The sequence below is a fragment of the Etheostoma spectabile genome, chromosome 10, assembly GCF_008692095.1.
Source record: "Etheostoma spectabile isolate EspeVRDwgs_2016 chromosome 10, UIUC_Espe_1.0, whole genome shotgun sequence".
Classification (NCBI taxonomy): Eukaryota; Metazoa; Chordata; class Actinopteri; order Perciformes; family Percidae; genus Etheostoma; species Etheostoma spectabile.
Window position 1 is genome coordinate 16,993,322 of NC_045742.1, and position 16,786 is coordinate 17,010,107.

The 16,786-nt window shown below is 40.7% G+C and overlaps 1 protein-coding gene and 2 pseudogenes across 3 annotated transcripts in view; all 3 read right to left on the reverse strand.

Annotated features, from left to right (window-relative positions):
• The window catches only part of LOC116696667 (protocadherin gamma-A11), a 55,710-nt gene extending 43,123 nt beyond the window's left edge, over nucleotides 1–12,587 (reverse strand). Inside the window, exon 1 of one of the 3 annotated variants that reach the window (XM_032527764.1) lies at nucleotides 9,716–12,587. In XM_032527764.1, coding sequence (XP_032383655.1) covers nucleotides 9,716–12,121 — 2,406 coding nt within the window. In that variant the 5' untranslated portion in view covers nucleotides 12,122–12,587. The remainder of the gene's footprint in view (nucleotides 1–9,715) is intronic. The other 2 variants (XM_032527765.1, XM_032527766.1) reach the window with 2 other exon arrangements.
• A 121-nt stretch (nucleotides 12,588–12,708) lies between these two features.
• Nucleotides 12,709–15,348, reverse strand: LOC116696680 (protocadherin beta-16-like; annotated as a pseudogene).
• Nucleotides 15,349–15,958: 610 nt separating this feature from the next.
• Nucleotides 15,959–16,786, reverse strand: part of LOC116697310 (protocadherin gamma-B7-like) — a 1,101-nt pseudogene continuing 273 nt past the window's right edge.

Here is a 16,786-nt window from a genome sequence, read left to right on the forward strand (position 1 = left end):
TCTCTCTCTCTCTCTCTCTCTCTCTCTCTCTCTCTCTCTCTCTCTTCAATGTAATTATTGGCATCAATGTTTAAGAAACAATTTTGCTAAAGCGTCACAGCACAAATTGATAGATCAAATATTTGGACAATACACAATATTACTGTTACACACGGCATTCATAGATGTTTGGTCCCCACTAACAATCAAATCATTCTAACAACCATGAGCCTTAATTATGCAACATCCCTACGCTGGCAACTGGCATTATGCGCTGACATGTAATTGAATTAAGCCCAAACGGTGTAAAGTTAGTGGTGTTAAAAGAATCCCTTTATGAATTAATATAAAGACTACATTCAATACATACGTTTTTGCAACAGTCATTTTCTTTAAATAGAGGTGGGCGACAGAGGGAGACGTAAAGAAGCAGTGACAAGGAGAAGGAGGGGGAGAGCGCCTGAGCTGCTTTCAGCACCACGTGAGTGGACAGCGCCACACAGGCGGCCAACTGCTGCTGCTGCATGCTGCTGAAGTAGAGAGGCAGTCAGCCTCACCGACTCTCACTGAAGACAGCAGGCAGCCAGAAAAACAAAACATGTCCTTAAAGAATACAAATTTTAATATAGTAGATCGGCCTGAACACACCTAACACCTATTTAAGTGTTACCGTTTCAAACACAATACATTCATTTATCAACAATAAAAACAGTAAAATAATTAGTTCAAGATAAATTGCCACATTTAAAATAAACACATTGTAATTCATATAAAATATATAGGCCTATTATGGCCTATTAATATACTAAAATTATACTTTTAATGCTTCTGGTTTTCTATCAATATCAATTAGGAAAAGCTGCATTTGTATGTAATTAAATCATAAATTTAAAAAAATGTAGTTCAGTTGTGAAATCCAAGCTTTTCTAATAAAGACAAGATAATGTTAAGTAATATTTTGATGTTATTGTGCTACTAGTCCCAGGATGTTATTCCCTGGACTGTAGGTATCAATAAACACAAACCAAGTGTGATTCCAATGGAAACCTTTTAAAAGCACACATACCTTTAAGTCACACTTTAAATGTCATGGTAAGCCTCATATTGCATGTGATCACTACCGGGTGTTGAGCTACAGTACAAAGTGCGGAAGTTGCATAGATGGTAAATGGTAATAGACTTGCATTTATATAGTGCATTTCTTGTCTTCCCACTACTGTCACCATTGCCCCTAATCAAACACATTCATACAGTGATGACAGAGACTGGCATGCAAGATGCCATCTAATGATCTAATCATTGACACGCACATTCTCACACCAATGGCAAAGCCTTCAGGAGCAATTTTCTGGGTTCAGGATCTTTCCAACGGACACTTCGACATGCAGACTGGAGGAGCTGGGACGTACCGCCGATCCTCCGATTAGTGGACGACCCGCTCTACCCCCTGAGCCACAGCCACCCCAAGATACAGCATAGACTGAAGCGGTTTCCTTTTACCAAAGCTTACGGATATTTTTTCTCCATCCATCTATCCATTTATCTATTTTCTATACCCACATATCCAGAGCAGCGTATCCCACCAGAAACACAGGAAAGCACACACACTGGACAGATCACCAGGTTATCACATTGCTAACACATATTAACGAGCAAGCACATCTACACCCACACAGAAAGAGGGTGACATGCACACTCCACAAAAAGGACCCAGCTAGGCCAATAAATTTAAAGTCTTTGTGAGGTGACAGTGCTAACCACAGTGCCACCTCATCTCATTTTTCAATATGAACAGTTAGTAACCTGTATCAGATGAACTGACACTGAATGATTAGGAAAATAGCCACACATGTTGGTTGTAAAGCAATGTAATACAATACTATATATACTACCCAACATACAGTATGTTTGTTTGTTAAGACTACTAAGTTAGACGTTTGTGTGTTAAAAGGGTTTAATAGTATGTTTTAAAGCTGTAGTGTGTGGCTTAGTGTTTGTCCGCATTGTATAAATAGTATTTTTCTCAGTCTCAGTTACATATACACTCAGTTGCCAGTTGACCTGGCTAAAACGAATACAACAGTGCTGCAATAAATCTGTAAAAGATTAAAATACAGTTTTATGATGAAACTGCTTCAAAGAGGTGTCGATTGAGTACAATTCACAATACAGCACCAGAACCTACAACCTCATAAATGACCATAAAGTTGAATCAACACTCCTCTAAAACAGTTTCAACATAAAACTGAACTTTGTAACCTTCACAAAAGGCAGGATATATTGCACAACTGTTATATCAGATTGCATTAGTTTTAAGTAGGTGTACCTTATAAACTGGCAACTAAGTGTATTAAGAAAAAATTACAATATAAAAGGTGCTTTACATTTGAACAAGACATTTAAACAAGTTGGGCAGCTTACTCTCAAAAATGACCATATCGTTGAATCAGCACTTCGCTGGTCTTTCATTTATTTGTCCCCTGATTAAGTTTGAGTCACTTTGCTCTGACATTTTAGAATACTGTAGCTAGGCTTATGATGTCCTCTTATCATGCCATGTTTGTGTTACATAGTTTGCATTTTGCTGTACTGTAACTTGCATTGTACTTTTAAAAGCCACTGTATTCCGACATTTTATTTAATGACTGTAATGCCATGCTTTATGATGAACTATATAGAGTGGATAATGGTCCAAAACACAGAAACACAAGATCCAAGATACAATGCTGGACAGTATAATCACTGCAACTTAATTCAGGCACGAGTTACTTTAACAGCTATGTTTCCCTCCTAATATTTTCCTTAAACCATATAAGCCTTTTTAGTAAGGAGAGCTGTCCAACTTGTTGTTCAAATGTAGATTATTATGCCACCTTAAAAAACAGGGTATGACTGGAGCATGTGAACAAAGGAGCAACAATTATGATTCAAAATATTCTCAGATTAAAGATCAAAAGTTTAATTGATCATTTAATACCCAGAAAATAGTATTGAAATTGAATTCTTGACTTGTCTACCGTATAGATTATAAATTATGTCCATGTGATAATTCAGTGTAACACCCCAGTCACATAAAACATACCATATCAATTTTTGAGCATTAGATAAGATATATTGTATTGTCCCGAATGGAATTTGTCTTTGACAAACAACATCTGTTGTTTAAAGAATTCAACACAACATAGTGCATACATAAAGTAGACATACCTGTGTCTCTTGTGTCAATCTGCTCATGCTCATGTTGCATGCAGAGACTGCCACTAGGCGACCAAATTTCACACTTGCCATTGTCCAACATAATATATGCAGTGAGGGTAAGTCGCCTTAATAACATAAAATCCTCACACTGTCACACAAGCCACTCACATTGTCACACATGATCTGTTGTAAACAAATGGTCAATACCTTATTGGAGCAATCATCGGTGATGATAGATGTTTTGTGAGGTATGTGAACAGATGTGTTGCAGGCGGAAAATCTGATTAACCTTAATCTGATTTAGTGCCAGTGCGTAATGCTTGGACAGATAAAACACATTACTGCTATAGTGTGTGTTTGAATTGGTGATCTAGTGTATGATGTACAGTTGTCAGTGTATAAGTATCAGTGCTGTTTGTTGAATCATGAAGGTTGGCACCACTCTGTGTTTGATGGCTGTGAACAATATACAGTAGAAAAAAACTATTTCATACCTTATTTAGTGAGTCGGGGAGGAGACAGGAAGAGCACCAGGCAACAAGGGGGACACATGAAAAAGAAAAAACAAGAGAGAACACATGTCAGTTAGACTGGTGGTCAGCATACAGAGTCTGGCTTTGGAAAGTAGAGTAACCAGCATACTTACCATGTGGCTAACAACAAATCATGTGGTGACGTATAGGGTCTGTAATGTCTGTTTATTTCAATTGAAAATTAATTCTTTCATTATTGGATTATTCACAAAAACAGTCTGCTGTGTGTGCACATAAAGTATTAAAGTTTAAAAATGTGCGTTTGATTTATGTCTGTCAGCCTTCAGTCAGTATAATAGTGATAAAACGAGTGCCCACAAGCACATACTGTGACAAAATATAACGACCAAGAACACTTTTGTGGCTTATTGTTTAACAGAAAACTTTCAAATTCAAAAGTATGATACGTTAATTAATATACTAGGAAAATAATATAACAATTACAGTTATATGTTCAAACTATACTGAACAATAACAGGGAATGGGGCATAAAGATTGATGAAAGATTTATGAAAAGATCCAAGCAGGATGTCAAGTAAATGTGCTGTATTTATATAGCGCTTTTCCAGTCTTAACAACTGCTCAAAGCACTTTAACATCTACAGGAAACATTCACCATTCACACACATTCATACACTGTGGCTGCTCATTAGATGAACACTCACACACATTCACACTCCGATGCACAGCACCGGGGGTAACTCGGGGTTCAGTGTCTTGCCCAAGGCCACTTCGACAATGATTGCAGGGGCAGGGATCGAACCACCAACCTTCCGATTGGCAGGCAACCACTCTACCACTGAGCCACAGCCGCCCAAACTCAGTAACAAACTCCTTAAAAAAAACAGGGAACATAATGGCATGTGAGAGTGTTTGCATATGAGTTAGGAAGGTAGAGACAGGGAGAAGATGGAGCTTCAGGGAAACATTTTAGCATTGCTGCCCTTGTAAGAGTGATGGAACAAAAATAAATAATTTTGTTGAGAAAGACAGAGGCTGTAACTCTAGCTCAGTGGATAGAGAATGACACTACACAGTCCAGAGTTACAGGTCACTGTGGCAGCTTCACCAACAAATATATGTCGTCACAGTTTTGTGAATCATTCTAAACAGCATTCACTAAACAGTTTAGTTTAGATTATGCTACAAAATAGAAACTGGGTACAACAATCAACTTGCCCTCTAAACAGAAGCATAAACATACTTTGGTACAGTGCAGCAACTTAAAACCTAAACCAAGACACTAACACAATCATTGCTGAGAGAACTGACGACCACCAATGTATGAATAACAACTAAAATACTGCACTGCTGCACAAAGCCACTACCCTCATAGCAACAGCAGGGGGCCTCAAGGCGATGCCCTGAGACAAATCCATGCCTTATTAATGAGAGTCATAGCTCTGTGACCCTGTGTTTGCCACAGCTGATGTGTGTATGAGTGTCTTTGTGAAAGCAAAGCTCCTTAGACAAAGCTAGGCAGCAACTGCTTTTATTAGACTGGTGTAATATAGTTTAAATGATACCCTGTTTTGGTCGTCAACATTAACCCATTTTATGCAATATCATAAGACCACAGTGTTGGTCACATACACATCCAAAAAGCACACATCCACCAGTAAAACAAGCAACAAGGACACAAACAAGGAAAAGGCAGTTGTTGTTTTTATACAACAGAAATAAGGATTTAATAAGAAATTGGTTGTACTAAGCCTATATAATGAACAATACACTCATCATGGACATGGATTTGCTGGGAAGGCAAAACAACAGAGCAGCATCAATCAGAACAAATATCAAAAGCAGCCATGATAACCCTCTCCCCCTCCCCTTTCTCTATCATCAGTCACCCCAGATCTGGGGATGCTGCACCTATTTACCCTAAACAGGGGTGTCTCCTACTCTCCCAGTATCAAAAAATGCTTGGAGCCGTCACAGCTCAGATGCTGCATCTGCTGTTAACTCCCTGTGGCTAAATGGGAAATGGTACAGCCCTGCCAGTGAGTCAGCTTGTTGCTATGGTAACACATCCCACCTCGCTTGTTCGCATCCCACCCTGCTTCCTTTGAGCTGGCAATGGTGGCAAAAAAAAGAGCTACAAAAACAACATGGAGAATAATGGAAAAAGGGAACGATGCTCAGACCCGCACATTTGCAATTTGGCGATATGTTGTTCAAACAAAACATATTCATGGACTGCTGCGTAATAAACAATCTCTTAAGAAATGGCAAAAAAGTGATACATAGAAGATAGTTCTTCTTGTTGTGAATATGGCAACCTTCACAGGGATGAAATGACACTGAATGGCATATAATGTCTTTTTATAGACAGAACCAAATGTCCTACATTGAGCAATCTCCCTCTCCCTTTCTCTTTCTCTCTCTGCAGCAGAGAGGTGCAGCTGGAGAGGGGGAGGGGAGGGATGCAGAAAATGAGATCAGAATGAAAAAGGAAGACTGACTGCTGAACAGTGGCCAGTGCAGAACGCCACACTTCCACCTCTAGGATGTGAAACACAAATCCAAATGCAAAATGTTATGTATGTTCTCAAGCCCCCACATGTCTGGTTTACCTGCCTCTATGCAAAGAAAGGTACAATTAATTATAGTATGCAAATGCTTGCTTGCATTCTCTTCAGTAATACACCTGGGGAACACATCCAAATGAATATCTACATCATATTTTTCAATATGAATACAATATGTACATTTTTGACCAAGCAATGTATCACTGACTGTTACATGCAAAATATTTTCTTCATTAATAATGCCTGTACAGGCTTTTTTAAATGTCTTTCTAAGAAACAGATATGCTTCTACTCCCCCCCACTTCCACAGTGAAAGACAAAGACGGGGGCAGTAGAAGAATAGTTTGGTGTCCCAGACAGTTAGGTAATGTCAATGCTTGCTGGAGAGGAACTTGAAGTTTAAGGATGTTCTCTAACTGCTTTTCCTTATTCTTTACAAGTTCAAATGTGAACGTTTGCATAAAGCAACAAGACAACAGTCCCAGAGGGACAAGCAGCAACATCCATCATGTGGAGAGAGTAATGCGCTGGAGCTATGTACATATTATTCCCAAATATAGTGAGGGGAACTGGAGGGTCGCGGGTTCGAGTGGTGGATTGGTGGAGCTGGAGAGGTGCCAGTTCACCTCCTGGGCACTGCCAAGGTGCTCTTGAGCAAGTCACAAAACCACCAAGTGCTTGGGGCACCTGTCCATCGACAGCTGCAGGCCCTCATTCTCACATTTCTCCATTAGTGCAAGTATAGGTACTGAGCATGTGTGTGTCTTTCAGACCTGTGTGTAATTTGTATTTCAACAACAGAGTGAAAGTAAAGTACTATTATTATTATTATTATTATTATTATTATTATTATTATTATTATTATTATTATTATTAATGATTTCTGTTGATATCATCAGTGAAATAAGGTGTAGTCTGCTTTGTGGGAATTTAGTCACATCCTGATATGTCAGATATCTGGGGTATATTGTAAACACACATCCAATGAGGGGTTATAGTACAAACACTAACCGCATCCCCCAAACACCCATGGTGCACAGTGTGTGGATGAGCCCCACCGGCATACACATGGGGACACAGCTGCTCACCAGACAGCTTGGCTACAAAGGCGGGATACTTAAACAAGAGCTTGGGCCAGTGGGAACCAGGAGCTTCTGCACATGATTATAGTTTTATGTTCAGTAACAAGTTTATCAAACTGATGTTTGGGACTTTGTGTAAGATCCAAAATGAATGATAAAATGAAAACATGCTGAAGGGGTAAAGGGTATGAAACAGACATCTATTTAGCTGCTTAAAAAATATGTTTCTGTGAGCTTTGACCCCTATGGAGTCACTGACCAAAAGAATTTATGGTACTCAGTAAAAAACCTCCCATTAACAAAGCTGAGAAAATGAGACATACAGATTTAAACGTAGTTTAAACAGGTAAAACAGACACAGATGTGGGCTGATAATGATTACAGACTGCTTCCAGCGGATATGGGGGTTAACACAATTAACCTAGGTTTCTGCCTTGTAGTTTGTCAACTTCTCATTCCACATACACATACTCTAAAGATCTTGCAAACACATAAACCACCCAGAGCAATCAAACCAGGAATCCTACTTGATCTAATACTTCCTCTAATACTGGAGAAAACTGAGCAAACATAACTGCAGACAGACCACAACCATATTATACAAACACTTTCTTATCACTCATACATCAAGCTTGATCTTGAAGCTTTGTGTCCGTTTATCTAAAGACAAGTGTTATTTTCACTAAATCTTCAAGATAACATATCATTTATTTCCCTCAACACAGGTATCATTATAATAACAGGGTTATTTGTGCCCAGTCCACCACACCGTCACTATAAAAACACAACATAGAGCTTTTGCATTTAGCATGTAATGTAAACCCTCACAGGTGGAGACTCATGGATGAGGTAGGAAATCTAGTCAGTCACTGTTTAACTCTTAATAGCAGTCTGTGTAATGCTCCTCAAAATCATTATTTTACAGAGCTTTTGGACAGCTTGATATAAATACATTCTAGGTCAGTTTTTTTCTTTTGCCATTAAATGTTTCAGTTCAAACACAATCAACCTCTGTCCTGATTTCTCCCATCCCCTTGTCACTTTATATAACTTATATAACCAATGTTGAGCTCTCTACTCTCGCTCTAGTCTTCCATTTCTTTAAATTTTATCAAGAAATATCTTAAAGCTGTCTGCGTCCTGTACGGGCAGTCAGTACATGTAACTATTACACACACAAGACTTCCCTCAGCCCTCTATCTCAGCAGACAAAGAGGGCTGCAGATCAAAATGGCTTCCGTGCATCACTAACATGAATGCTGCACAGGGATGGTGAAGACTGTGCCAGTTACCACGTGCCTGTTCCCTTCCCCCGCTCCCTCTCTCTTCCTCTCCATCACTCTGCATTTCTCCCTCGTTCTTCCCAGCACAAGTATGACCGTTCCCTCTTCCACTATACCACATTTTCTCTTAATAAATATTATTGTGTTGCTCTTTGGATTTTTATCTATTTTACTGATCTGCATTACCCCCCTTTATTATAGGTTGCCTGCATTCATCCCTGGTCCTTTTCTCTGTATGTAGCCTATGCCGATGGCTGCACCATGTTCTGAAGGGAACTAGGTCAATGAAAAAGTAGTACACTGCGTGGTTGTATGTTTCTATGTAGGGCCAATCTAGCAAACCTTTAGCAGAAATGAAGCCTAGAATCTTATTCTTCTGTATTGCCCTCGTACAGTATGTAACTAATCATATTTTTACTTGATTGATTTGTCTGCACATGACATTGTGGTTTAGTCCAAGACATATAAATCCCAGTACTAAATGAAAAATTATTAAGTAGAATGTCAAATAATGGAATTATTAATACATCATCAAGGATGTAATGTTGAGTATCTGACATAGTGTACCTTACACACAACGTATAAAACCACACATGTAGATACAGATGTAGATTCTGTCTGAAGCATGCTAGACCACAGTGAAACACAAGGAACACCAGACTTAGATATTATAGTGATATTCCCTGTTTTACGGAGTTACTTAAATATATAAATATTTGTTGTTGTGTGTTTGGTCAGTAGAAATGTATTGCATGGCAGGGGGCACAATAAAATAGCCATTGCTGGCAATTGTCTAAACAGTGACAAAATAATTATGTTCAATATACTACAGTAGGGATTTTTAATTATTATACCCAAATCTAACAGTATACAGTATGCTGTTAAAACCAGGCATGGAATGAAATGTGAGATACTAAAGTTTTATTTTGGCACAATTAGAATAATAATCTGGAACTGAGTCGACCTTTCAGTAGAGTACTGTACAGTAACAGAACCATCCAAATAGTGTGTACAGTGGGAAGTAGCTAAACTGAACTATAAAAAGCAGAAACACAAAACAAAAATAACAAGGAACAAGGGTTTTAAGGGAACAAGTTAAAGGTTGATCTCACCTCTGTGAGTGTATTCTCTGATTCTGTCTTATGCCTTGGCACTGTTCTGGTAGCACTGTGATCAACACTCAGAGTGCTCTGACTGAAGGGTCGAGAGCACGTGATATCACTCTTACGGGAGTCAGTCGTTCCGTACACCTCGTAACTGAACGCCTGCTTCAACGTACCGGTACCTCCTACGTCTGCGTAAAGGGGCGGGTAATACGGAATAACAGGAAGATTTCCACTGGATTTGTAAAACACGCGCTCTTGTCTCCACCTGTAGATTTTCACTGATATAATAACCACTAAACACGTGATGAAGAGGAAGGAAACTACAGCCAAAGCCAACACTAAGTAAAAAGTCAGGTTGTCATTGTACTCCTTGTCGTGTGTAAAGTCAGTGAACTCAGACAGCACTTCAGGGAAGCTGTCCGCCACCGCCACGTTAACAATGACTGTAGCTGAACGAGAGGGCTGCCCGTTGTCCTCCACCATAACAGTCAGTCTTTGTTTCACAGCATCTTTATCAGTGACTTGGCGGATAGTTCTTATTTCTCCATTCTGTGAGCCCACTTCAAACAGCGCCCTGTCTGTGGCTTTCTGCAGTTTATAGGAGAGCCAGGCATTCTGTCCAGAGTCCACATCAACAGCCACCACTTTAGTGACCAGATAGCCCACATCTGCTGAACGAGGAACCATTTCAGCCACCAGAGAGCCACCAGTCTGGACTGGGTACAGAACTTGAGGAGGGTTGTCGTTCTGGTCCTGGATCAGTATTTTTACAGTCACGTTGCTACTGAGGGGAGGGGAGCCTCCATCCTGCGCTTTGACGCGAATATGGAACTCTTTCGTTTGCTCATAGTCGAAGGAACGCACCGCAAGTATCTCTCCACTCTCTGCATTTACTGAGAAATAAGCGGAGGCTGACATCCCATTCAGTTGGCTATCTTCAAGGAAGTAGGAAATGCGCGCATTGTTCCCAGAGTCTTTGTCACTGGCTTTGACAGAGATGAGTGACATGCCAGGTGAATTATTTTCAATGATGAAAGCGGTGCAAAATGGTTGTGGAAACACTGGGGCGTTGTCATTTACGTCCGATATTCTTAAATTAATAGTCTTGTTTGTGGATAAAGGCGGGGAACCCTCGTCCATTGCTGTTATTGTTATATTATATTCTGTTACCGTTTCACGGTCCAAAACGTCGTCAGACATCAGGCTATAAAAATTAGTTGAGGATAACTTGATTTTGAAAGGTAACTCTTTGCTAATAAAACACTTAACTTGGCCGTTTTTATCTGTGTCCAAGTCTTTGATATTGAGCATTGCTATAACAGTATCTGGAGCCGAATCTTCTGGTATGGGATTGGAGAGAGAAATTATGCTTATGACAGGGGCATTATCATTTAGGTCGCTCACCTCAATTAGCACCTTGCTTGTGTCGGCCAACCCTCCTTTGTCTGTAGCCTCAATATCTATTTCATAATGTTTCACTTTTTCATAATCTAACATGCCAATAACTGTCAGTTCCCCAGTATGAGGATCCATATTAAAGTGAGATGATGCCCCATCGGTATGGTGGGAGAACGAATACGCCACCTCTTCGTTTGCTCCTTTATCGTTATCAGTGGCACTGACCCTTAAAATAACAGTGCCCCTAGAAGCGTTCTCAGGAACGGTTACTCTGTAAACAGACTGACTAAATACTGGTGAATTGTCATTTGCATCCAAAACCACGACATTTATTTTGACAGAACCGGATTTCTGAGGATTACCACCGTCAAATGCTGTCAACGTTAATTTATGCTCTTCTTGTTTTTCTCTGTCAAGTGACGTGTGAAGGACCATTTCAATATATTTTGTGCCATCAGGGCGAGAAACAACATTTAATTTGAAATGATCTGTAGGGTTGAGTTTGTATGTTTGAATGGCGTTATGTGCTACATCAGGATCTTTGGCACTCTCAAGTGAATAGCGAGCCCCCGGTGAGGCAGATTCACTAACCTGGAAACTGTATTCCCTTTTCGAAAAAAACGGAGCATTATCATTAATATCTGTAATCTCTACATCAATTCGATGCAACTCCATTGGATTTTCAAGGATGATTTGGAAATGGAGAGAGCAGGGAGACACTTGCTTGCATAATTCTTCTCTGTCTATCCTTTTAGCCACTACCAAAGTTCCTTTTTCTGCATTCAGACCAATGTACTCACTGCCGTCCTCGGTAAATATCCTAGCCCGCCCAGATTTCAGTCGCTTAACATCCAAGCCTAGGTCCTGAATGATATTCCCGACAACCGAGCGCATCGCCATCTCCTCAGGTATAGAATAACGGACCTGTCCGAGAGCCATTTCTGCGACACAAATGCAGAGAAGCAGCGGCCACCAGGACATTTTTTTTCCGGAAATATGACAAAGAACACCCATAATGACGAGATCCTTCAAAAAAATCCGAAAGTCAAAAACAAAACCACCTGTAAAAATCCGACCAAATATTTGATCGTGTGTTTATTGCTGAGTGCTGGCTTTGTCAGTCTAGTTCCGATTAAAACAGAGCTCCAATAACGCATCAGACAGACGAGAGAGGACTTCACTCAGGAAAAGACCCTTATTTTCGTCACACTAACCAACAGCGGCACTTAGGGACGTGAAAATAAACTGCAGAAATGTCTATATAATGAATGTGGATTGAAATCGTATTACTTGTAAAGACAGACAAACAGATGCTGAGGTCTGCTTTTACTGTGATTTCTAACTTGGCGCCTGAATGGTAAACATGAGATTCACATTTCAAACAATAATAGCCATTTAAAGAGACACAGTAAATGTAACTCGACAAATTAATGGTTTTGAATATGTGATCATGTCACTCTCCAAGGTGCTGAAGGTAAGAGGAAAGTGACTTCAACTAAGGAATTGATAACTAACGTATTCTAACCTCTAGAGGAGAGTCTGGTTCATCCAGGATGCTCTTTTCACTCTGTATCAGCTTGCATCTCACTGTAGAACTGGGGTCATATCAGCAACGTTCTGACTACCAGCTCTGCGAACTTACAGTCACTCTTTCTGGAGTCAGTCGTCCTGCACACCTCGTAATTGTACACGTGTTGGAGAGCCCTGTCCCAAAGTGTCTGAGACGTGGTGGATAATATGAATCACACGGGAGATTGGAGTGTACAGGATGCGAGACTGTCTCCATCTGTAGATTTTCACTGATATAATAACCACTAAACACGTGATGAAGAGGAAGGAAACACAGCCAAAGCCACAATAAGTAAAAAGTCAGTTGTCATTGTACTCCTTGTCGTGTATAAAGTCAGTGAACTCAGACAGCACTTCAGGGAAGCTGTCCGCCACCGCCACGTTAACAATGACTGTAGCTGAACGAGAGGGCTGCCCGTTTGTCCTCCACTATAACAGTCAGTCTTTGTTTCACACATCTTTATCAGTGACTTGGCGGATAGTTCTTATTTCTCCATTCTGTAAGCCCACTTCAAACAGCGCCTGTCTGTGGCTTTCTGCAGTTTATAGGAGAGCAGGCATTCTGTCCAAGTCCACATAACAGCCACCACTTTAGTGACCAGATAGCCCACATCTGCTAACGAGGAACCATTTCAGCCACAAGAGAGCCACCAGTCTGGACTGGGTACAGCACCTGAGGAGGGTTGTTTGCTCCTGGAATCAGTATTTTCACAGTCACATTGCTACTATGGAGGAGAGCCCATCTTGCGCTTTGATGCGGAAGTGGAAGTCTTTGATCTGCTCGTAGTCAAAAGAGCGCACTGCATGGATGACTCCACTATCGGCACTAACGGACACATATGAGGAGACTGGCAACTCCGTTAACAGAGGAGTCCTCAGTATGTAAGAAACACGGGCATTCTGGTTCCAGTCAGCGTCTCTGGCTTTCACTGTGAATATAGAGAGGCCTGGTGTGTTGTTTTCTACAATGTAGGCCTCATATGAGCTCCTCTCAAAGACAGGCGCGTTATCATTCACATCAGAGATCTGTAAGGTGAGAGTGACGCTGCTGGAGAGGGAGGGCACTCCCTCATCAGAGCAGGTCACAGTTATATTATACTCAGATGCTGTCTCCTTGTCTAAACCGCTATCTGTAATTAAACTGTAGAAATCATTGGTTGTAGACTTCATTACAAAGGGAATATTATTATTTATACTGCATTGGACCTTGCCATTGTCACCTGAGTCTGCATCCTCAATGTTTATCATTGTCACAACAGTACCAGATTCGGCATCTTCTGATATTATGTTTGATTTTGACATTATATGGATATCGGGTGTATTGTCATTCATGTCAATGACGTCGATTATTACTTTACATGAGTCAACTAGTCCTCCATCATCACTTGCACGGATGTTTATCTGAAATGTTCGAGCTTTTTCATAGTCAACATTTCCTCTCAGCCGGATTTCGCCACTTTGATCATTTACTTCAAATAACCCACGGGCATGATCTAACATACTCGAAATTGAATAAGTTATTCTTCCATTAGATCCGTGATCTGCATCTGTCGCAGTAACTCTCACTACAACTGTTCCTACTGGTGCATTTTCTTTTATAGAGGCTTTATACATAGGCTGTGTAAAAACAGGAGCATTGTCGTTAACGTCTAAAACGGTGATTAGAATTTGCATTGTTCCTGTCATCTGCGGCTCTCCTCCATCAACTGCCGTCAGAACTAAAGACAGGTGTTCCTTTTTTTCTCTGTCAAGAGGTTTCTCTAAAACCATTTCGACGTTTTTCGTCCCATCTGCTTGATCATGTAATTTAACAACAAAATTGTCTGTCGGTTCAAGTTTATATGTTTGCAATCCATTTACGCCTACATCAAGATCAACTGCCCGGTCTAATATGAATTTAGCCCCGCTAACAGCGGATTCACTAATTTTGAATTTGACGTCGTTCTTTTCGAAGGAGGGAGGGTTATCATTGACGTCTGTGATCTCAATAGTTACACTGTAAAATTCCATCGGATTCTCTAATATAATCTGAAAATGCAAAGCACAAGGCGTCGTTTGTCCACAGAGCGATTCTCTGTCTATTCTATGTTTAATGAGGAGGACTCCTCTGTCGTTATTAAGCTCAATATATTCGTCACTGTCTCGAGTAAAAATGCGAGCTTTACCAGACTTTAGTCTTTTAACATCCAAGCCAAAATCCCTTGCCATGTTTCCTACTAGAGAACCTTTTGGCATTTCCTCTGGAATGGAGTAGCTGACCTGTCCGAGCACCGCGCTGAGAGAGAGGACCGAGAAAAACAAAGGTACTTGCCCTTTCATTGTTCAGCCCGACGTTATTCCAGTGTAAACCTTGTATAACTTTTAGATTTTTGCCATCGGATTTTTTCAGTCAACACCGGTTTTTAAAGCATATTCCCAAGATGAAAAAAAATATTTCCTGTCGTATATCTCCAGGAAAGTCCAGACGGTGTGCTTTGCCTCTGTCTCATTCTCTCTCTAAAATAAAGACATGGTGGGAGGTACAATGAGCCTGCGATAAATCTGATACAGACTGGCCAACAGCGGCACTCTGAGTTCATGAAGTAAATTGCATGACAAATGTGCAAATGCAACTAAAATGCGCTGGTAAAGAATCAAAAGCAGGAAAGAAAAACCTTTCTTCTGTGAGTGGGCAGCATTGTTTGATACTACAGATACTTAATAAATAAAATGGCAAAACAACGAATGCAAATGTATGCTAAAATAGATTGTGTGAAAACATAAAAGCAATTTAACGAGAAAATATTAAACAAAAAACGATTTTAGAAGAGCATAAGTAATCATGTCGTTCTCCAAGGTGCTGAAAATTAAAGTAAAAATGGTTGCAGGCATGACTTCAACGAAGGAATTGATAGCTAGAATATTCTAACCTCTAGAGGAGAGTCTGGTTCATCCAGGATGCTCTTTTTCACACTTCTTTATCCGCGCACGGCCCTGTAGAACTGGGTCCATTATCAGCACGTTCTGCACTACCACTCTGCGAATTACAGTCACTCTTTCTGGAGTCAGCGTCCTGCACACCCTCGTAATTGTACACGTGTTGGAGAGTCCTGTCCCCAAAGTGTCTGAGTAAGTGGTGGATATATGGACACACGGCAGATTGGAGTGGTTACAGATGCGAGACTGTCTCCATCTGTAGATTTTCACTGATTAATAACCACTAAACACTGATGAGGAAGGAAAAACAGCCAAAGCCAACATAAGTAAAAGGTCAGTTGTCATTATACTCCTTGCGTGTTAAAGTCAGTGTAACTCAGACAGCACTTCAGGGAATGCTGTCCGCCACCGCCACGTTAACAATGACTGTAGCGAACGAGAGGGCTGCCCGTTGTTCCTCCACTATACAGTCAGTTTTGTTTCACAGATCTTTATCAGTGACTGGCGGATAGTTCTATTTCTCCATTCTGTAGACCCACTTCAAACAGCGCCTGTCTGTGGCTTTCTGCAGTTTTATAGGAGAGACCAGGCATTCTGTCCGAGTCACATCAACAGCCACCACTTTAGTGACCAGATAGCCCACATCTGCTGACGAGGAACCATTTCAGACCATAGAGCCACAGTCTGGACTGGGTACAGACTGAGGAGGGTTTTAGTCGTTCTGGTCCGGTCAGTATTTCACAGTCACATTGCTATGAGTGGAGGAAGAGCCTCACTCTGCGCTTTGACGCGGAAGTGGAAGTCTTTGATCTGCTCGTAGTCAAAAGAGCGCACTGCATGGATGACTCCACTATCAGCACTAACGACACCTATGAGGAGAGCTGCACTCCGTTAACAGAGGAGATCCTCCGTATGTAAGAAACACGGCATTCTGGTTCCGTCAGCGTCTCTGGCTTTCACTGTGAATATAGAGAGGCCTGGTTGTTGTTTTCTACAATGTAGGCCTCATATGAGCTCCTCTCAAAGACAGGCGCGTTATCATTCACATCAGAGATCTGTAAGGTGAGAGTGACGCTGCTGGAGAGGGAGGGCACTCCCTCATCAGAGCAGGTAATAGTTATATTATACTCAGTGGATCTCTCTCTGTCCAGATCACTGTCTGTCACTAAACTATAGAAATTATTTGATGTCGAT